Raw genomic sequence first — 23021 nt, forward strand, 5'->3', positions numbered from 1 at the left:
AAATCATTATTCATTAATCAAGGACTCTATTACAATCAGCAGTCCATATTTCTCTTTCACTGTTCCTTAGCACTTTAATGAGCAGTTTAGGCTGAATTTGTGTGGTATGAAAATAACAGTAGAGAACTGTAACATTAAAAAGATTCCTATTTACTTGTTCTATTGAAGGTGACTCTTGTATCTGTTGGTAGTGTCCTATGCCCCAGGTAGAGTTACTGAGGGCGGAACACGAGGCAGAGACTAATCAAAGCTTGATCCATGTTGCCTAGGCTTTCATAAGATCTAGTGGGGGAAGCACTATGTGAAAAGTTTGTATCTCTATGAAGCCATCCCTTACAAAGACAGTAACAGCTATGCAGGGGAGTCTGCTGAAATACAAAGGTAGATATTCAGGTAGCAATTATGTGGTATGTAAACTAACTGGAAGTCAGGAGCTCTAAGTACTGCAGTATGAGGTAAGTCTTGAGACATCCCTGAATGTAACTGGTATTTTCATTTATGCATACAGTTTCCACGGGAATATAAGGTTATTTGTGTGGCTACCTAAAATAAATTCTTGATCATGTGTTTCCGGATTACACCATATTTACAATTTAGATTTTAAGTAGCTCAAAATGTCAAAATATTGCAGGAGTACTGCAATCAAACTTGTATTGAGATTGAAAGGGGAAGAAAAATGTTTGACCTTAATTATTTCTTGCATTTTAATTCATAACATAAAATGCATGTATTTAAGAGACAGCAAAACTGAAGTACTGTACTACAGTGGGTGAAGTAATCAGAAACTGAGTTTTGGCTATGAATGTTGAAATTAATTAGCCTGAATCAAATAAAATTTGGTCAGCTTTATTAAAGTTGTCTGGTTATTCATTGCCTAACGCCAGCTAAACCTAGGTGGGTTTGTGTGTAGATAAAATTTGTGTCTGTGACATTGATTACACATGACTGAATAGACCTCAGGTGAACCTCTGGCCTCATTTATATTTCATACATAAATGGGGTTGTTGCCAAGCATCGTTACTTTCATGTGTATCTCCTGTTGTACTTTACACCAGAATTTCAGTAAAATTACAGATCTAAGACTTAATATGCAGGCTTTTATTTAGGTTTTATTGCTTAAAAATCTAAAGTAATCCTACTAGGTAATACTGCAAATTGTAGTATTTTGTTTATATTTCATTTATTTGCATGGCATATCTATTTAAAGTCACTAGATCTCATGATATTCAAAATAAACTGAAATGTTAATAAAAAACCCTGTATCTCTAGTAACTATTTTTATCAGATACACAATATCTAGTCCATTGTCTGCTCTTTTATTACTCTGCATCTCACTTCTGTCAGACCTGAGGTTCAGGGAATCAGGAAGATAACTGCATTTTAAGTTGGAGAGTTGGTTGGACTGGTCAGTTATGTACTATAGGTAACATCTCAGAAGGGCTTTCATCAAATTCTCCTCTTCTGAAAATCTAAGCAAAGTATCTGGAACACACTTATTTGGAAAAATCTATTGCACAATCCCTTCTGATACTAGTCAGATACTTGAGATTGTACTAGAAGAAAATATGCACAAATAACTTCACTTGGCCATCAGGAACTATTTGTTCAGAAAGTAGTGTGATTAGTTTTTCTGTTTTGTTGGGGATTTTTTCCCCCAATTTATTTATTATGTTACTGCTCTCATATATATGTCAGAGATAGTACACCTAATAACAACATACATATATTATCTAAAGCTGAAAGTAAAATAGGTTTTTAGGTAATAGAATCTGGAAGAGTAGCATAAAATACAATTGCTGACTGCTTTTGATTTGTCCCTACTCAGAACTTAGTATATGTATTGGTGGCAACTGTAAAAGACGTATCAAGGGTTTTAGTTCTTTATCAGAAATAATTTTCATTTTCCAGTCAACGCATATCTTATTTCTTCCACCATTAATTCTACAATGTGGTCTCAATTATATCAATAGAAGTGGGAAACAACCCATCCAGATCCAAATATTTCTGAATTAATAAATGTTCTTTATCAATCTGTTACACAGATTAATGCACCACAACTTGCAGGATGATTAAAATGACCCTTTGTTATGGGAATCAGCGGGACCCATAGAATTTAATTGCCCAGAAGTTCAATGTCATCTTGCAGCTATCCTTTAATCTGTTAATACTAGTGAACATGACCAGAATCTTTGGATGTTAAAAGTGGGTGGTAATATTAAATCAGTTTTCCATGTATGGATCTTGCTTTCAGAGTTTTACTGTTCAACCATATTTGATGTTACCCAGGACTATGATTATGAGCTGATGGCATTTACAATTCAAGTTCTTTTAAAGGCAAGGAGTTAATAGATCCAAGCAAGTCATTTGCTACAATTGAATCAAATGAGATGATCACATAAATGAAACTGGTCAAGAGGAAACACATGCTTCAATCATTTAGTCAGCAGTAATGAAAACCATGCCACAGCTTTACAATTATAAATATTAGTATTATTCCAGATTCACAGATTCAAAGGAGAAAAACAAGCCTGCATGAGCTACACTGTCCTTCAGTAAAACAGAAGACAGGACTGAATGCTAACCCTATACTTTCTGGAATTATTATTATTATATCAGTAACATAATAAATTTATTTCTAGTATTAGTGGGCTTATTCCTAAAATGAAAGTATTTAAAACTTTTGGGTTAATGCAATTTATAGAGTCAAATGATGACACAATGTTGCTCTTTCCTACTTCATTCATTTACTACTGAGCACAATTTGTCAGGAGAAGGGAGACTCCTGTAAAAGTTTTCTAATCAGTATGTGAGAATCAGGTAAAACCACCATCACCAGGTCAAATGTTAAATTACAGTGCCAATTGCAATTTAGCATTTATTAAAAGCTTAGTAAACACCCCACTAATGAACCAGACCTTTATTAGAGTTCATATCATTGGTGATTAAGCTTTTGTTTTCAACTCATTTCACCTTCTGCACTTTAGCATTATGCTTTACAATAGGAAAATACTAAAAATATTAATGCCAACAAAGATCAGACAGTGAGCTTTATGACAACTTAATCTCTTTACTGTCTTCCAATTTAAGTTCTAATTTGAACTTTTGTTACAGTCCCCAGAAGTTAATTCAAATACAAATATAAAATATCCTGACAACCAAAATGTCTGAAAGTGGTAGGTTAATCACATAGCATTAATAAGATTGTTCCTTTAGTAAAGGAGAAGACTACAAGAAAACCATAGAGTACCTCATCTAGTTCCATTTCATCCGGACTCTCCCATGGTTTGATAAACTTTCCACGAGACCTCTTCAAAGGCACAATAACTATGTAATAACCTCTGTAAAGGAAACAGTTGGACAAAAGTTGAAGGAAAAGTAATAGATAAATTGATGGAGTAGGTGTCTATTCATAGAAGCTTAAGAGAACAGAAGTATTTTTAGACCAAACTTTTGCATATTGTTATTTCACTGCAGCCTTCCAAGCACAGTTATAAAGACTCACACTCTTGAAACCACATTCAGTGTAAAACATCTGACAAACAAATGGCACTAATTACCTGCTTTTTCATGTAAACATATAAATATGTATAAGAAACTTTAATTGCAATGTTCTAAAATGCCTATGTTTGACTGCAGTTTATTATTTCACTTGAAATACATGAGCTGTGGGATATTTGTGTCCTGGCACCATCACAGAAGGAAAACCTAAGCCCCTAAACTGACACATATTACCATATATTTAAATCTCAGTTATCACTCCATCTTCACTCATTTTCATGTATCATCAGGATAGTAGCTTAACATGATGTGTTTGTTGAAGCCAACACCATTATAAACAAAAAACATAGAAGACATAGCATGCACTCCACCCACACAAACTTTCCTTTTGAATATCAATTTTCATCAGCTTTATCTACTTTAGTATTCTGTTCACAGTCACAGACAAGAGAGCTTGATGTATGATTTCTTTACAGCTAGGATTTGCAAATTACATAAATCAGCTTTCTTCAGAAACATTTTCCTGAAAATATCTTTGTCCTCCCCCCCATGGAGACTAGTAAATTATACTTTCTAGTATAATAGATATGGCACTTCCCTTGTTTCCTTCAGAAAGCCTGGATACATGTCAGGCAGATCCATAATTTCACATTAATGTGAGGAAAGAAGCAGTAGAATCACAACAGCAGGACATCCAGGATGGTATAATATACATCTTCTTGATAAACACACTTGTCAAAAAGTCAAGCACTCCGCATATCAGATGAGAGGGAAAGTAGCTGCTCTCCTTTGTTTCTAGTAACAACAGAGCTTATTAAAGTGTCTTCATCTCCCCATTGTGGAAGACAATTTTAGTGTCTCATGGACCAACTTCTTCTCTTCCAGTCTGCCATTTTTTACAGCCTATTCAACCTTTTGCAGCTCTGTCTATTTTACTTGTGCAATTAAGTTGAAAAAGCTAAACTAATTAACAGAAGAGTCTACAGAAAAGGACTTGCCTTACAATTAATCAAAAACTATATCAGGCTAAACTAACTCTATAAGCTATCTTTCTTCCATGCCATTGGTCCATTTTAACAGTCTTTTCTTAATTAGAGCTCCTTTCCATAAGAAACAACGTAACAAAAAATTGGAGTTTTAACTACCATAGTAAATGCAAATATTTATTAATTCTTACATTAAGAAATCTGAGAATTTTCTCTGTGGATATGCTGAGCTCCAACAGGAGGTGCTGGAAACAAGAATTGTTGGCGACAGATTTTTAAAGGCTGCTCACTTGCTGTATTCCAGTACTAAAATAAAATCTGCACTGTTCATTCTTGTAGTAACAATATGGTAAATCATCTTATACACCAATGTTCTTATTCAAAACTACAAAGATTTTGAGTAAGATTTTAAACCTTAATTAAGATTTTAATTAAGATTCTGGGTTCAAACATTTTGAACTCAGATTTTAAACCTGAGCATGTATTTAAAAAATTCTTTTGTTACATGAATAACAACTCCTATTGAATGCTGATTTCCTCGGGTATACAAAAACTACAACCTATATGCCTTTTCTTTAACAGATGCCTAAGAATCAAGACAAAAAACAATTGAGAATTGGCCTGTATAGACATCAAAGATACACGTGCTGGATGAACTGCACAGCAGTCTCTTATTTATCCTTTTCCTTCTTCTTTTTCTTTTTTTTTTTTTAAGTTAACAGAATATTCATACTTCTTTTTTAAAGCAAGGAACATCCAGCATGTAAATGTTACTTTTATACTCTTTCACACTTTCTTCATGCATGCCTCCCACTCATAACTTTGATCACCAAGAGTTTCAGCACATGCAGAGTATTTTAAAGCTGAAAGCACAAGTTCATCAACAGCAAGCAGAAAAAATGAAACTGTTCACATAAATATAAAGAGCTGCAAATTGCAAAGGGCAACAAATTTCTGTTATTTCTAGCTAACTATAGAGAATTCAGCATCTCTCGAAAAAAAATGTTTTATTATTTGCTTGTTTCTTGTGAGGGCCTTTTTTTTTTGAGAGAGAGGTAAGGGTAAGAAATGGAGGATTTGCTTGGATATTGTTTGAATTACTGAGTATTACAAAGGCCAAAATCTTCCATAAAGCTCTCTTTTTACCTAAGGCTGCAAAGATGGAAGAAATTGTTTGAATTACTGAGTACTACAAAGGCCAAAATCTTCCATAAAGCTCTCTTTTTACCTAAGGCTGCAAAGATGGAGAAATATGAACTGCCCTTTACACATAAAAATTGCTCTGGATTAGCCAAACCACTAGAGGAAAATTGCTCACTTAAGATGATGCCACCAAACAAGATCCATTTTACCTAGTTTAATGTGAACTCTGCTCTAATTTCTATGCTGTATCACCATCAAATTCTACAATGACATTTACTTCAACCATCTTTAATTAATTACAAAGGCTTTTATAACGTTACCATAAATCCCATTAGTATTTACATGTATTAGACTAAAACATTACATGTTTTGCCTTCTGTGTAATTAACATTATTGAAAGTTTCTCACGATACTTCATAGTACTTCATAGTAAGATAGAGACAATCCTGAGCATATAATGTATTGACAGAAGAACAGCAACTATAAAAGTGTCAGCATAACTGTTACACAAAATTGGTCTTCTTGTACAAAGGCTTACCTGCAATGATCTTACTTATTCTAGGAAGTATCAAGTAAGCTTTTTCTGTTCAGTATGGTGTCGCTTTGGTATGCCCATTTCCAAGGGTAAACTCTATCTTTCTTTTGTTGTTTTGTCTTTTCTATCTCAAGCCTGATCACATCTTAGGAAACAGATGTAGGAGGAGATACAGTATTTGCAAAATTGGCAATTGGACAACATAGGGTTAATGTACATTTCCTGATGTCACTTTGCCTCTTTCATCTTTTTTTTTTTCTTACGCTACAAAAAAGGAAGGGCATATGCTCTTTTTCTGCGTCTATCTTCTGTTATTGTTTGACCAGCTACGCTGCTTTTTTGTATTCTCTGAGAGTGCTCTGGCTCATAAATCTTTCTTGACTCATTCCATCCTGAGTCTTCCTTGGCTGCATTTGTTACTGAGCGCAACTTACTCAAAGTAATGATGATGGTTAATTTTTTTGTTTTTTTTTCCTTTTAATGTCCCAAAGTAATTTCTTTCTTGAAGTCACCTGCCTCAAAATCCTCAGTCAGCAATGAAAAAGGAAAGCAGCATTCTGCAGAGCTTTCAGGAAAAATCCATGACGGAGAAGACATGTTGAATCCCCAACAATATATAACGACTTGCTCATTTTCCTCCCCATTTCCTTCACATTACACATGGGAACCTTATACCAACAAGAATCACTATAAGCAGAGCAGTAACACTTATTGATTGTACCATGCTGCATGTTTTCTTGTCAAATATTTATTGTCTAACCTTTTTAATCCCAGATGGCCATGTGCTGCCAGCTCTTTAGTCCTATTTCTGCTGTTTAAATCTCCATAGCACCTTTCCACCACAAATCTAAGTAACCTCTAGCAAACTCTTGCACAAATTTCTCAGCAAAATCTCCTACTTGCTTTCTGGGACCAGCAGAGAGGGCCTGAGATTCTTCTTTTAATAAAAAAAAAACCTTCAGAATTAATTAGTCTGAATTAATATAAATGCAGTAACAATTCTTTAAAACTCCTTGCAATTCTCAAATGATGGAGTCTGAATACTTCAAGATGCTGCAGTGGGGCAGGTACCCACTGATGCACACGTTCGAAACACAACTAGCTTCCATAATCCATCTATACTGTTTGAAATCAGTGATGAAACACAAAAGTACTGCAAGAAATAACTACAAACTGAAGGAAAATTATCCTCCATAGATTTCCATCTAGATTTTACCAGTCTTACGTACTTGGATAAGTCACAAACTTACAGAATAGTCTAGTCCAACTGCCCAAAGATCACCTAGCCCAGCTGCCTGACCACGTTAGGGCTTACCAAAAGTTAAAGTATGTTATTAAAGGCACTGTCCAAATACCCCTTAAACACTGACAGCCTTGGGCCATTGACCACCTCTCTAGGAAGTCAGTTCCAGTGTTTGACCACACTCTCAGTAAAAAAATGCTTCCTAATGTCCAATCCAAACTTCCCCTGCTGCAGCTTTGAAGCATTCCCATGCATTCTGTCACTGGATAGAAGGAAGAAGACATCGGCACCTCCCTCTCCTCTTCCCCGTCTCAGGAAGATGTAGAGAGCTCTACGGTCACCTACCCCTCTTGCTCATTTTCTCCAAATTAGACAAACACAAAGTCCTCAGCCTCTCCTCATAGAACATGCCTTCCAACCCCTTCACCTGTTTTGTTGACCTCTGCTGGACATATTCAAGTACATGAACATCAGAGCCTGTCATTTGTTCCTGTTAAATTTCGTACCATTGATGATTGCCCAATTCTACAATCGATTTAGATCTCTCTGTAAAGCCTCTTGTCTATCGAGAGCGTCAACTGCATTTCCCAGTTTGGTATTGTTAAAATATTAGTCCAGTATTAGTCCACATACTACTGCAGAGTGCTGTACTCTCTATACAAAGAATAAAGCCTTGGTCCACCACTATAGCTCTAAATTATATGAACTGTAAGCATAATGGTCTTTCTGGAAATAAAAACAATGGTATGTTATTTATTGACTCACTTTATATTCTCATTTGAAGGTACTTCTGGAAGTTCCACAGTTATCATGCCATCTAAGTTGGTCTTTCCAATGAAAACTGGCTTGGTGCGAAGCACATCTGGTGCAGTCTTTGCTGTTACTCTGTGCTGAAGACCCCCAGCACTATTCCCTCTGTTTGTCAGCACAAATGAATATGATGTCTCTGGTTTCAAGTTAGTGATCAGCTTTTGAGTAGCACGTCCATCAACCTCCACCACCATTTTCCCATCATCATACAGGATCTAATATATAAATCGAAGGCGATTTTGGTTACTGAGATAGGACAATTCTTACTGTCACAGTGAATTCAGGAATGAACTAGCTATAAATTTATAAAATTTATAAAATTTATAAAATTTAATGGGCATTTTAGGCTGCGAGATAGCCCTAGCTTCAGTACCGCAATTAAACTACTCACTTTCCAAGGAAAAAATACAAAACAGAAACCTCCATTAATTTAAAGCAGTGTAAGCATTCCTAAAATTAATTTTCACTCATTCAAAATCAGTAGTTCTGCTTGAACACAGCATTTATATCTACGCATAGTTGTTAAAGGTAGTACACCTTGACTTTTCATGTTGAGAAAACAACATTTAGTTTATAAAATACTGCTGCTCTTTACTTGCTACTGCCTGAGATGACAAGCGATGAAGAGTGATGCAGAAGAAATGCCAGTCAGACTGAAGAGTCTCTCTATCATCTGGCTAATGCTACAGTTACATGCATTTACCGAAACGCAAGAATGTGTTATTCTAAATGTGAGGAGGCAAAACCCAAAATGGTACTCAATTACAGTCATTACAGAAATAACTAAAAATATATATATATCTACACACATATATATATTCCATTCTTTCACTTAAAGTATAGCAGCATCAAACTGCAGATTAGCAAGGTGTTCATACAAATCATAGCAACCAGTATGAGCCTGACTTGGAAATACTGCCACAACAGGGGAAAGCTCATACTGACAAATGAACAGCTTAACAGTTTAGGTCAATTTTGCTGATTAGCTTGTATTCTTAAATACAGCAGTACCAAAAAAATTGGCATATTCAGTAAGCTACTTAACCAGGTGAATGCCATCCTTTAGTTTCTGTATCTTCTCTCAATGAAATAGAAAGTAACTTACTTTGAAAGGCAAGGCTGAGTTGTAATTTTCTGGAATTTCCCAGGACAACAAAACGGAAGTCTTCATTACGGCTTTAACATGAAAATTTTTTGCAAACACTGCTGGAAAAAAATAAACAATGTATATAAACAACATCTTGGAGGTTAGGACTTGCCATATTTCCACTGCTAACTCAGAGTATTAGCTTTTTATCTAGGAAAAAAAAAATCAACAAAAAACTAGGATTAAATTCTCCTACCTGTTTGTGTATATTTATATACCACATTTTAACTCATTTTCACTCTTATCTAATGACAACCCAACACGTTTATTTTCCTTACCTGAAAAAATTGTGAAGATGTTAGCCAGAACTTGCTTAGCAAAGGACAACTGAATTCTAAGGCATCCAAAACATATTAAGATTTACATACTTTACCTTTTGTGTTTGATGAACCTATTTTTATGAATGGGCCGGTCAGTTTTATTTACAGCTTCAAAAACACTGATATCCAAAGACCGATACTCCTTTAAAGGTCAACGCCATAAGCAGACAAATCCTACCTTGATCCACGGGTAGTGTCCTGAACTGGACACTTGGACTATATGGACCAGGCCCTTTGCTTGTGTGGGCACGTACTTTTACATCGTATGTGGTATCTGGTTTTAAGCCAGAAAGTGTCATAGTGGTATCAGCAGGAACAACCGGGAGTTCAACTGGCTGGTAAGCAACATTGATATCTCTGTACATGATGGTGTATTTGGTGATAATGCCATTTCTTTCTGCCAAGAGTGGCATCTGCCAAGTTAATTGAACTGATGTAGAAGTAGAACTTTCTGAGTGGAGATTCTGGGGAAATCCACTGGGTACCTCTTCAGGAACAGAAATCTCTTTAACCATCTCCTCCCCAAAGCCCACTTTATTCCTAGCTGAGAGCCTGAAGATGTAAGAAGCTCCTTTGTGAATGTCTGTAGCTGTGAAGTGATCCTCCTTCTCTGAGAACTCCATGGTCGTAAATGTATCCATGTCTTTGCGACCAAACTTCAGGCGATAACCCTGCAGCGGGCCGGAAGTGTCCACAGGAGGGTGCCACTGAATTAGAGCCGTGTTCATCTGTGTGTGGCTAATCACAAGACGAGGTTTGCCTGGAACTGTAGCACAGTGTTATTTAAAGATGATAAATACAAACAGAACTGCATGTACAATTCTTGAGGCTAGTTTTAGCAGAAATAGAGATAAATTTTCCCTTCCCTCACTCTTAGTTCCACAAATTACTGTCTCATGGAAAAAATAATGTCTGCCTCCTGCACTATTAAGTCATACAGTATAATGAGCTACTATAGGAAAGCCATTTGTGACTTCTTCCTTACCATTATTTCTATATAGAGAGAACATTCAGAGGCACAGGACTTAGGAACAAAAGTCAAGAAGTAAAACTTCAAACAGCCATCTTATGAATGATTCTGCAAATGGTCTTGCAAAAAAAAAAAAGAGCATTGTCATAAGTATTCGTTAATTTTATCCAAGGCACATATCTGCCATTCCTGCAAATGCAAAAATAATTAATGACAATAACTAGTACTAGTAATAATAAGGGAGAAATTACAAGTTTTGGGATGTTTCTAACATAATTTTTTAACATAACATAACATAACATAACATAACAAACATAACATAACATAACATAACATAACATAACATAACATAACATAACATAACATAACACATAACCATAACATAACATTAGAAGGAAAGTCAGACCAACCTAGTCGTCAACAATCATTGCTGTGTATGATAAAACCCTATCATTCAACTTTCCATACACAAATCACCTCCACGGGCTATTTCAGCTTGGAATGGTAGCACAGTTTGGAATTCAATTTCTTGATTGTCTTGGCTTATCACATGTGATTTAGTTTCCTGCAAAGTCTGGATTCCTTTCAAAGAATACTAAATTGGAAGCTCTTCATAACCTGCACACCAGATAGATAAACTAAAATCCTTAATTGAGACCTATTGGTCCAAAGTGATGATTTGTCTTTCAGAGAAGTTCAGCCTGCAAACGTGGTGAGGACATTCAGCTCTAATCACGGGGGAAATCCTATTATACAACTTACAGGTTATACATTTTCAGAGTCCCAGTATCAATTGCTCTCATTTACTGTCTCTATTTAATTTAACTATTCATTTTTTTTATTTATTCATACTCATTTATATACATATATATATACTTCAGTTATATTTTCATTAATATTTCTATTTCACAAAAGTCTGTTTCTATTACAATTAGTTATTTGATAATGAAGCATATCCATAACTATTTTTAAATTTGGTGTTCATTGTGTACCAATGCCTGACAAGTCAAGAGACTAGAATAGTTTTGGGAGTAGCAGTGCCATAATAACACAGTCTTCCACAGACTAATTAGTTCCATCCACATTCAAAGCCTTCCCACGTGAATGTAACCGCTGCACTGTGAGCTCTGGTTCCTGCATTTAAACACTTCAGCGGATTTTATTACTTATCTTCAGTTCTCAGGCACCCAGCAAAGTCAGAAGTTCTAACTACCATTCCATAATGAATTAGAAATAAGGAGTGAGGAACAGCCCGCCATGAAAAAAAAAAATAAATCTGCATTTAATAAGATCTTTCCTCATTGTATCTGTCATAAGCTGTGACATTGCTTCTAATTGCATAAGAATTATAGATAGTTTTTATATAAATTTGCCAAATACCCTTCATTTTAAATGACTGGTTCACCTGCAAGCATTATTCTTGGGATTCCTAGGAAGGTTTTCCTACACTTTCTGCTGTGTAAAGACTACCTCTCTGACTAGTTCAGACTTTTTGTCATTGATTATTACATGCCTTTATAGAGCAAAGAAAAGCCTTTTACAGGCCATATTTTTCTCTACATTATTACTGAAACCAATGGAGCATATGAAAGAGAAGACGAGTCCATACAAATAGAATAATAACTCCTATTTTTGTTATTGTTTTTTTTTTTCTTTGTGGCAGACCTCACAGAACTATTTTTTAACCTTTGTGGTAACTACAGAGAAAGAAATTACTACTTCCTTTTGATCAGAACAGGGAAACTAATAAAGTTTACTTATGCAATGACATACCCTGTCATTAAAATGGCAAATAACAACAAATTTTCTTTTTAGTATGGAGTCTATCCAATGTAAAGGGTGTTAATTTCCTTGTTGCTAACAAGCAATTACTGATGGAGAAAGAAATGTATTTTTCTTTTTCTCTATTTTCAGAAAGCTTTCCGTTAACATTTTCTTTTAGTATTATCACTTGTGAATATTACAGTCTTGTGGGACAAAAGGTAGGATTCCATGCTCTTCTATGAAAACAATGAATCTAGAAACTTCTTCTGATAAAGTCTATGAGCCCAAATGAAGTGAAATTGCCCATGAACAAAAATATATTCGCTGATCTGGCAAAATCCACCTCTGTTACTACACAGCAAGATGCCCCTTACACATCCCTTTGCAACAGTCATTACTTCAAACAGCTGTTAACCGCATGCCATTACCAGCTCGTGTAAGTTCCCTTTTCCAAATTACCTGAAGTAATTTGTTTCTGTTAGCTGTCCTAAAGTACACCACTGACTTAACGCAAATTTTCTTCTCAGCTGAAATCTGTATTTCAAGGGTGCTGTCTAGAACAGGGGGTAATAATGTCCAAATAATGGAGAAGTTATTGTGGTATGAGATTCTTCAATTACTATGATCTGGCAATTAAAAGGTCTAATTAAAATCTTCATAAAAATTGTATGGTATCACTGAGTAGTAAATCTTCATCTATATCAGGGTCTTGTTAACAGCTTCTGCCCCAAATAGTTCAAAATTTTCAAATACTTTTCTTCTCTCTGATTTCAAAAAGTAGGAAAGGAAACTGACTATAAGACAAAAGCACAATATTAACAGCATTCAGTTATTTCACTAGTAATTACAGTTACCACGCTACAGGCTTACTTACATTTAGTGAATCTTTCCTGTCCCCCTAAATGTAAATGGTGCTTTTATATCACTAGCTGGACACAGCTGAATAGTTACTTATCATCTGAATAACTTCTGAATAGTAAGCTTCTCCAGTAAACATTTAGACCTTTATTTTCTTTTCCTATCTCTTGTGGATATAATCTCGCTCATTTTAATGCAGCTGTATCCAACTTAAACATTTAAAAAGTAGACTAGAAAGTCAGACCCTTCATTTGCTTTATTGTAGGATTTGAATAGCACCTTTTTAGAGAAAAAAAAGCAAACCAAACAAAAAAAAACAAAAACCCCAAACCACAAAAAAAAACCACAAATGGAAACGTTCAGAGAATAGGAGGGTGCATGTTAGATCTACAAGACCTTGATATATATGCATCATTCCTTCATCTGCCTAATGTATTCTCACAGAAAAACAATGAGCTGGAAAAGCTTGGTACTAACTATATTTATTATCCCCATTAAAAAAAAAAAAAAAATATGACTCTTCCTTACAAAAAGAACTAAACCACAGCAAGCTATAACAGCAAGTGAAGAGGTGTTCATACAACCTGGAACGTATGAAGGATCAAAACTGTAACTAGCTGTTATCCTAGAGACTACCAACAAACATTATTTTTTTACAGATTAAAGCAAACAGCAAGAGCAGTGTGATATGCATTACATTTTACAGGCATGTCTCTGATTCTCAAGGGCTCTTCAGTCACTCAGGGGTTTATGGGATTTGTTTGTCTTTCTAAAGCAGAAGCATCAGAGCTCTTGGAAGAGTGAAATATGAATATTCAGTAAGGACTAAATGCGCAGAAGCTTCAAGTTTTGCAAGCAGGTTTGCATAACTTATGTTTGTATCTAGAAACTAATTAAATCATAACCTATATAATTGTGTTTACTTAAATAGGAAACTGAACTTTAAGAGGAGCAATGGATCAAGTGCCTTTTTTCTTAAGTTCAAATGTAAACAAGAAGTATGTATAAAGTTCAAATGTAAATAAGACATATATATAACTTTTTTTTTTTTCCCTAGACCATAAGAATTCAGTAAAGGTAAGAAGCTCGAAACTAAATTCAGCATCAGTCAAGAGTAATGAATAAAAGGTATTATAAAACCTGAAATGAAACCATATGATGTATCTAGCCACCAAGACAGATTCTTCCAAAGAAGCTGATGAGACAAAGCTATAGGTGTTCCTGATATTTGTACAAGATGTGCTTTACATTCAGTGATTGTTTTAAAAATTGACTCAGTTTAAATATGAATACATATGCCTTTGTAACTTTATAAGCATAAACAATACACTGTTATTAGGAGAGCTTGTAATTGTGCACCAAAGATTTACATGTGATTGTAATAGACTACCCTTAATGGCTACAATACAAAATTCAGCAAATAAACACCTACAGACTGTGAGCACCTGCAGGTGAACACCACACCACCAAGTGGTTAAGCTGGCCAGACTGAACCATCTAAATTAAAAAAAAAAACAAACCCAACTAGTTCCTCATCTAAAAGCAATTCATTTCATCCCATCAGTGCTGAATGAGCTGAATTGCTCATGCAGTCAGATACCCACCATCTAGTACCACCTGTGATCAAATGCAGACTGAATACAGTAGCATGGTGTACTTTGCCTAGTTTATGCCTCAAATTGCCACAAAGTAATATGAGTTAAAGGGTTTCACAGGCTGGACTTTCATTCAATTTTCTAATTGTCTGCTTTAATAATCGCATTCTTCTGAGATAACTTGTAAATGTCATACAGCTGGGTTCTTTCAATGTTCTTACTGGCAGGCAGCAGAATTGTTTCTCTCACAAAGATCAGGAAAGCCCTTCACTGATTTTCCATGTATCCTTCTCAGTTCTGAATTTCTGTTTTTTCTTCTCCAAGAAGACACCAACCATAATGCAAGAGGTGCTAGAAACTATAAAGTATTACATTTTGGCTAAATCTTGATGAGAAAGGGAAAAAGGGGACGCTGGTTCTGTTTTTACCTAAATAAATGAAGGGGCAAATACTGAAATAGAAAACCCTATGTCCTACAAACACTTTTTACTAAACAGCAGACTTCCAAATAGTAGAAGAAAAACACTATCAGGAAAAGTCAGAGGATTTATTCAGAAATTAATGGATATGTGAGTATTACCTGCACCGGTAGTAGATACGAGTTTGGGCTTGCTGCGTGCTCCATCACCTTTTGTTGTATAGGCTGTCACGGTGAAGGAGTACGTAGTTTCAGGCTGAAGCCCAGAAATTATCATTTCCTAAGATGGAATAAAACAAGAACACATTATTAAAAGCAGATTGTTTTCCAGGAAAGCGTGGAATCCTTCAGACAACCCCTGTTTATTACATATAGTGCACACGCTTTTGTGCTACTGGCAGTGATAGCAAGCATCTGCGAACACCAACAGACTCTTCCATGTGAAATATTTCACAATGCAAAATGTTTCACTCAAGCAATGAAAGACAGCAGACTCCTAAATAGCATGCCTCAGGTAGTATAAAGCACAAGGACAATGGCTTCTTGGTGTGAACAGTGAATAAAACCTTCTGAAATACTGTGCCTGAGGAATACTACTGATACTGTGAAATGCATGCATATGTAAGAATGAGAAACTCCATTTAGCTTAGTAATTTACAGAACACCACTGATATAGCTATAAAATGCCTAGTAAGAATAGTGTTGCATTCGTATCCACACTTTGTAAGTAATGACAGTTTAGCTGAACAAGAAAGCCTTGTTATTTTCATGACACTTTCTTTGCAACCTGTGCAACTACTTGGATTGTGCATCTGTGTATCTCATAGGACTTAGGAAACAACTCGCTCTTCAGGTCTAAAAAATACCCAAAATGTCATTTAAAAACAGGCCAGAGAATAAATCTGATGGCCCTCAAAAAAAAAGACAGCAGCCACAAAACATGTAGGTCTTCAGCTAGAACAGCAGCAAGACCAAATTGCAAGCATTAAAGCAATGGGAACCTTTTTACAGATGTGCATACACACACGTGTACACACACAGAAGACGGTGAAGGGCCAGCCAACAGAAATAAACTAAACTTATGTCATGCTGTAAAGGCAGACAGAGGAATTTAAGACTTGACATGCACAATATAAATAAATTTTATATATGAATATAAAAGGGTAATCTTTGGAGGCAACTGACTGGCCCAACATTCCCAACTCATCAGCTTCTAGTCTGTAACCACTGAACTACCCCTTTGAATCTTCACATGACTGAATGAACTCACAGTAAATTTCGCTTCTGCCAGGGAGATGCTATATTTATGTGTCTAGAATAAATAGCATTTGTGCAATCACACACTGCTCAGAGGCAACAACCATAAAAGTTAATATAAAAATTATGGGTTAGACTATCCACAGTAAATGGATTTTACAATATAGTGGGTATGAGCTTAGTGTAGTTGTGATTAGAATTTGGCATTGTATTCACAGCCAGTTATTAGCAATATCGAAATAACAAGGTAATGATCAGAACATTACAGATCAAATGAGGTAAAAACACATAAAAAAAAAAAACCTACAAAAAAATACCCTACATGGACTTTAGCTCAGAATTGAATGTACCCCTAAGCACCTTAAACCCATCCTTTCAAAGAGTGATGAAGAACTAACCTCATCTAAACCAACCAGTACTCATGGTATAGGAGATATGATTGTGTGTAGTGTTGTTTAAAAGCATGATTTGGATACAGCAAACACTGCTACTGAGGCGTAACACTACAGGGCATTTGGCTTTCCTGACAGCATATGAAATACATTTATCAAACCGCCAATAAAAGCACAACTGATTTCAAATTTCAATTACACAAAAAAATTTAACCTTAAAATGAATACAGAAAAATCTGACTACAGCTACGCAACTCTGAATCACTTTTTATTTTTCTAACACCTTCTTGGGAAGAGAAATCGTGAAGCAAAATTAGTGACAGTCATCAGAAAGAGGAAAACAGAAGCCAGTTCTGTACATTTTGGTATCATGTTAACCCCAGAACAAGCAAGCAATAATAGTACCCCCCGCCCCCAGAAAAAGAAGGAAAAAGAACCTTTTTTGTTAGGAGGCATAAAAGAACCTTTTTTGTTAGGAGCATGCATTTATGCTAATGAAAAACAAAACAAAAAGACCCAAACATCCAGCACAAAAAAAAAACAAACCAAAAAAACTCCATAGAAAACTCAGAAAAATAAAAGGAGGCTACAAACAAACAAGCAAGATGAAAAGAAAAAAAACCCAAAACATCATGCACTGTTTGTCTGGCCAGTCAAAAACTACTCACATGTTCAGTAGTATCATCATATTCCCACTGATTGAGAGTAAATAGAGTTGGAAGTAAAAACAAAAGAAATGAAGATATTTGTAGCCTGCTTTCTTAATAGCAAAATAAATTAAAAAAAGGAAAAAAATCATATATCATTTGAATTAATCGTGTAGAATCACACAGAATTTGGTTATTGAATTATTATTGAAATCAGACCAGGCATTTTTAATTCCATTTTTGCTCTCCGTAAAAAAACAGTCACTTATCTGTGAAAGGTGAAAAAAGTAATGAATCCTTTTGTACCATGTAGTTATAATTTTAAAAGATTGTATTAATAATAGCTACCAAGGCAGAATTAAAGGATACCTCTTTATTTAATCATGCTACTATGCTATATGGTTGAGTTTCCCAAATTAATTCATCAATGCTTTATTTAAATTAACAGCAGGGTTTTGTTAGTCTTGAAACCTTACAACAATGATCTTCTTCCATCAAGATTTCATACATGTACAAGTTCTGATCACATGTATCACAGAGTTATGATAGGCGGAAAGGAGTGGGGAAAGGAGAAAGGAGGTGACTATAGAGACTGAACCAATGACAGACAGATCAAAGCCAAATCTGGCAAAAAAAAAAAGAAACACAGCTTTTGCCTTTATGATATTAGGCTCTTAATATCTCATCTAGTCTCTAGTTTCTGACCTTCCAAAATACTTCTGACCTTTTGAACTGCTAGTACACAGAATTTGAAAGCGAAAATCTGTGCAAGGAAAGAGAGAACCAAATTGCAGCAGCATCTCCTTTTCCATTTCCTCTTCTTATTTCCCCACCTGTTTTTATCCTTCTCTCTAATGAATTTAAGCTATAAAAATACCATGTTTTGCAAAAAAAAGGTAAGTACATATAGATAGATAGACTGGCTGGAAAAATTGCAAAAAAGACCTCCAGGAACAGAGACAGCAGTTTGAGAATAGGGTCATAAGCAAAATGCAGGTAGAAGACATGTAGAAGACATATTCTCAAAAATGGTATCTGCAGAACTGAGATTTAGAACTAAGACTGGAATTAAAAATATAAGATGCCAAACCCCATTTATTTATCATATAAAATGCTTAAGAGGCAAGTTTAACTCTTTATGCTAGGTTCATAATTTCTTATCATTACCAGTAATTCCACCCATAAATTGAGAGCTAGAAGTGAGAGGTGTGTACTTGGTAATAGTTTCAATATAGGATGAAGGGACTCCTCTGGTACCAGGAACCTTGGAAATGTTTAATTTTACAGAGAACTAGTGTATCTTAACCAGTAAAATCACATTTTTAGAACCTTTTTAAACTTGATATGATCAGGTTTTTGTTTTCATTATGTCTCATAGTTCACAAAACAGATGGGAAACATTGCAGAGTAAGTAACTCCATACCTATATAATTAAGCTCCTAATTTTATTGCACAGTTACTGATATGGGTAATGACAAGTATAAATACCTTGACGATTTTTAAGTTGCACAAGTTGCACAAATAAATTAATCTCTTTTGAAACACACGGTGAGGTGGATACATGCTAATGATAGAAACACTGTAATAATGAGCCAAAACAGGCTTCTAATGTTTCTAGGATCTCCACCGAAATACAGAAATATCTCGTGGGTGGAACAGGCAGTGCTCAGTTTGCTCTATCGACTGTGACCAGGCTCAGATCAAGCTGATGCTTTAAAACTTCAGAGCATAGGTCATAGGGTGAAGCCTTCAGGTTTCAAACAGCCAGTGGAATGACACAGTTTAGCATTTAGTTCCACACCTATACACAAAAGGGCTCCTAGGTTGGGCTCAACAACCCTTAAAGGTATTCTGAAAAAAAAAAAAAGTTGTTAAAATACAGATGAAAAATTCTAGAGATGTTAACTAGATGGCTGAAATATGGAAAGAAAAAGAAATGCAGTCATGGGTAACTCTCTGGTACACAAAATATTTTCACTGTGACCCACAGAATATAAAATACACCAATTACCTGTGCATCAGCCAACATGATGTCCTTCAGCATGGGCTGACCCTTTGACTCTCCATTTTCCATCCTCACATAGTGGACCTGGTATCCTCGTATCTGACCATGCTGCTTATTGGGAACAGGTGAGCGCCACGACACTTTAACAGCAGTAGAGTTGACAGCCTCTACCTCGACTTTGCGAGGAGGACCACTAGGAACTGGAACAACATCATTGGACAGAAGAGAATTACAGGCACCTGTCCCACCCATCTGTTAGTTTTGTTTGTTTTTTTTTTTAAGGTCAGACTCACTCATGTTTTCTCTGAAGAATACAAATTGTTCAACAAATGAAAATGCTCAACCAATCTGCTCTACCTTTCAGTGAAAAGATCAAAAAATATGACTGATGCAAAAAATGGAAGAAAAAGGAGTATTAGAGAAAATAGAAAAACATGTAAAAATGTACAAAAGCCAAGGAAGATGCTTTGAGAGCCAAAGCATTATAGTACAAAGAGATATTTTAATCACTGAAATACTACTACTATTGTTACTACTACTAAAACCGCAAAATATTTCAAAAAAAAGATTCCCTTATTTTTGTTTAAATTCTTTGTCTCTCTTTTTTTTCAGCAGTATAAAAAGAAGGCTGATTATAGGGCTGTCTTCTGTGACTTTCAAGCATGGAAGAAAGCATGTGGCGCATCAGTTTTCCAAGATCAAAAATAAAATTAGGAAAAAAAAAATCAACCCAAAAAAACCCAAATCAAAAAGCACAACATGGAACAAGAAAGCAGTTAAAAAAAAAAAAAGTGAGAGAAAAACAAACCAAGAAAAAAAAGTTCCTAGACATAACTGTTTAAAAATAACAATGATTGAAAAGGCAGAAAGATTTTCCCAAGTGTTATTTTTCTGTTAAAGGAGGAGCAAGAAGGATATGTATGGGCTCAAAGAGGCAGCAGATTCATGTCACTTACAAAAAGGTACTTTCTGTTAAAGAATAAAAATACCAAATATAAAAAAGGTGTAGAAAGGGCAAGTCTTTGATTAAAAAAACTCAAAAGGTGGTAACATCTGTGATTTGGGAAAAAAAAGAGGAGCAGAAAAAAATACTGTTAGGCTATACAGAAGATAGCAGATCGACAGAGTCACAGAGGCGCAAACTGATGTAGTGGAGGCAACATACCATCTTCATCTGTCCGAATCAATACTGCTAAGCTCTCTGGGCCAGGTCCAACATCAGTGTGGGCAGTCACAGAGATCCGGTACTCAGTCCATTTTTCCAGCTGTTCCAAAAGGTAACGGGTACTGTCCGAGGAAATTCCCAAAATTTCATGGGGCTTGACATCTTCTCCATCAATCCCAATGTACTTGATGGAGTATTCAGTGATAATGCCGTTCTGTTTTTCCACTGGTGGAGGTTTCCAACTTACCAAAATGCTAGTGGAGCTGGGGCTTGTGCAACTAATGTCTTGAGGAGGAGCTGATGGCTCTAATTTTAGCAGTGGGTTAAAGAAGGATTTGAGTGAAAGGATAGGAGTGATTGAAAAAAATGAACAAAAGAAAAAATAAAAATAAATAAAAGGCAACCAAATGAAAATAACAAATAAAGCTAAAGAAAGAAAAAGTAGAAACTTAAAACAGCAAAACATCAGATAATCATATGCACCTTGGCTTATTAACATGAGGAAACTGAAAATGAATAGACGAACTAAATGGTGAAAAAGTATGCAGGGGAAATACAAGATGAAACCTCAAAACAATGTTACCTACCTGTAATTAAAATTCTTCTTGAAATAAAACAAAAACGTAACACTTCTATGACTACTGATCTATCTTCATAATAATCGCAATTAGTGCAAGGTAAAATATTTTCAATGACACATGATGTATTACAAATTTGGATATATCCAAGTGGGTTTACTTTGAGAAAAATTCTCTTTTTACAGAACTCCTAAAAAACTTGCAATAATTGCTAGAAATTGCTCCATAAATTGCCATTTTTTGCCATTTTTTAGTATAATTTTGCCACTCTCATAAACAACTATTTTTTCAGGATTTTTGTTATAACTGAGTCTGCCTGGCATGAGTCAAACACATATTATTTTTAAATGGAAAGCATTTAGTGAAACGTTTATTGTAGCCAACATACTAAGAGCATGCAGTCAATAGAAGATGAAGAAAGTCTTAGTCAAAGTTTTACCTACCAGGAACAAGTGACAGGCTTGTTGACTCTGACTGTAACTTGTACTTACCCTAGATCAGCTGACAGTTTTATTTTTTTAACTCCTCTTGGAGACACCTTTGCTAGCAAAGAATTAAATCCTACCAGTAATGTAGGTAAGTTCTACAGGGAAAAAAAATCTACCCCCAAACAACGTGTCAAGAAAGCAGGTATTCATTTTACAGAGTTCACAAGCTCAGCACATCAGAACAGTGAGAGATTCTAACCTGGTTTCATCTCTGGTCACCAGCACCAATCTTCCAGAGCAAAAGTGCTCACATTTACTGATTTGTACTCAAAGAAGTCTGCAGCACATTTACCTTTTCTGGGCTCCAGAGCATTTAAACATGTATGTCATTTCACTGCTTTCAGTGAGGCAATTCAAGTACTGAAAGTTAGGTATGCATTTATGTGCTTAAATGCACTCTGATTTAGCAAAATCCATGCTTTCTACCTGAGACCATTCAAAGCTCCAAAAAAGAAGCCATAGTTCAAATTCACAGGCAGAAGTAATAGACATGGACTCCCTTCCTATTTCTCCTTTCTCTCTTGTAAGGAAAACACAAATTTTGGGTGCAAAATCACTTTTTGTTGTTGTTGTTTTTGTTTTGTCTACTTTTTATTTTCCCATTTCTCAAGGGAAAAAAAGAAATAAATGGATTTCTGGTACTTGTACTAGGCACATAAAAAAAACAAACAAAACAACAACAACCAAAAAAAAAAAAAAACACCAACAACAAAGAATATCTAGGACTCTGCTGTAACCTACTGCATTTATCTTTTGGTTCTGTACAGCTCTTCTACAAGGATCAATGTTTTTTCACTCAGTATGATACTCTGCTCTTCTGAAGGGAAAAGAAGAAGGAATGTACCAGCATTTCAACCAACTAGAAAAGGTGGATGAGGGGAATAGATTACCATATTTGTTGTGTTTGGGTTTTTTTTTAGACTACTTCAGTAACCAAGTACTCAAAACATGTCGGTCCCCTTCTACAATTGATTTGCGCAGGAAACAAGATAGAAGTAAAATTTTCCTTAACGATCTTATATGTAAAGAAATAGCATCTGTAGCATCTTTCTCTGAAACCAAGATGAAAGGCAATAGCGTATTCTGGTGAATATTGCTAATCAAATCATAGAAGCTTATTAATTTTTAATCTATTATACTCTGAAAATGCAAAATACTACCTCAATGTAACTAAAGATAATTTGTAGGTTACTTGTGTAACC

The 23021-nt window shown here is 35.3% G+C and overlaps 1 protein-coding gene across 37 annotated transcripts in view; it reads right to left on the minus strand.

The window, feature by feature from the left end:
- PTPRD (protein tyrosine phosphatase receptor type D) overlaps nt 1–23021 on the minus strand; it is a 601423-nt gene that overhangs the window by 100371 nt on the left and 478031 nt on the right. For 10 of the 37 annotated variants that reach the window (XM_061479480.1, XM_061479488.1, XM_061479495.1 and 7 more), the window contains 8 exons: nt 20754–21059; nt 19595–19788; nt 17605–17631; nt 15450–15567; nt 9861–10448; nt 9321–9421; nt 8171–8430; nt 3248–3338 (listed from right to left, as the gene is read on the minus strand). In XM_061479480.1, the coding sequence (XP_061335464.1) occupies nt 3248–3338; nt 8171–8430; nt 9321–9421; nt 9861–10448; nt 15450–15567; nt 17605–17631; nt 19595–19788; nt 20754–21059 (1685 nt within the window). The remainder of the gene's footprint in view (nt 1–3247; nt 3339–8170; nt 8431–9320; nt 9422–9860; nt 10449–15449; nt 15568–17604; nt 17632–19594; nt 19789–20753; nt 21060–23021) is intronic. The other 27 variants (XM_061479498.1, XM_061479497.1, XM_061479496.1 and 24 more) reach the window with 8 other exon arrangements.

The sequence above is a fragment of the Pezoporus flaviventris genome, unplaced genomic scaffold, assembly GCF_033815535.1.
Source record: "Pezoporus flaviventris isolate CSIRO_AGI_PZ_B2104156 unplaced genomic scaffold, CSIRO_AGI_Pfla_v1 ptg000150l, whole genome shotgun sequence".
In the NCBI taxonomy this organism is placed as follows: domain Eukaryota; kingdom Metazoa; phylum Chordata; class Aves; order Psittaciformes; family Psittacidae; genus Pezoporus; species Pezoporus flaviventris.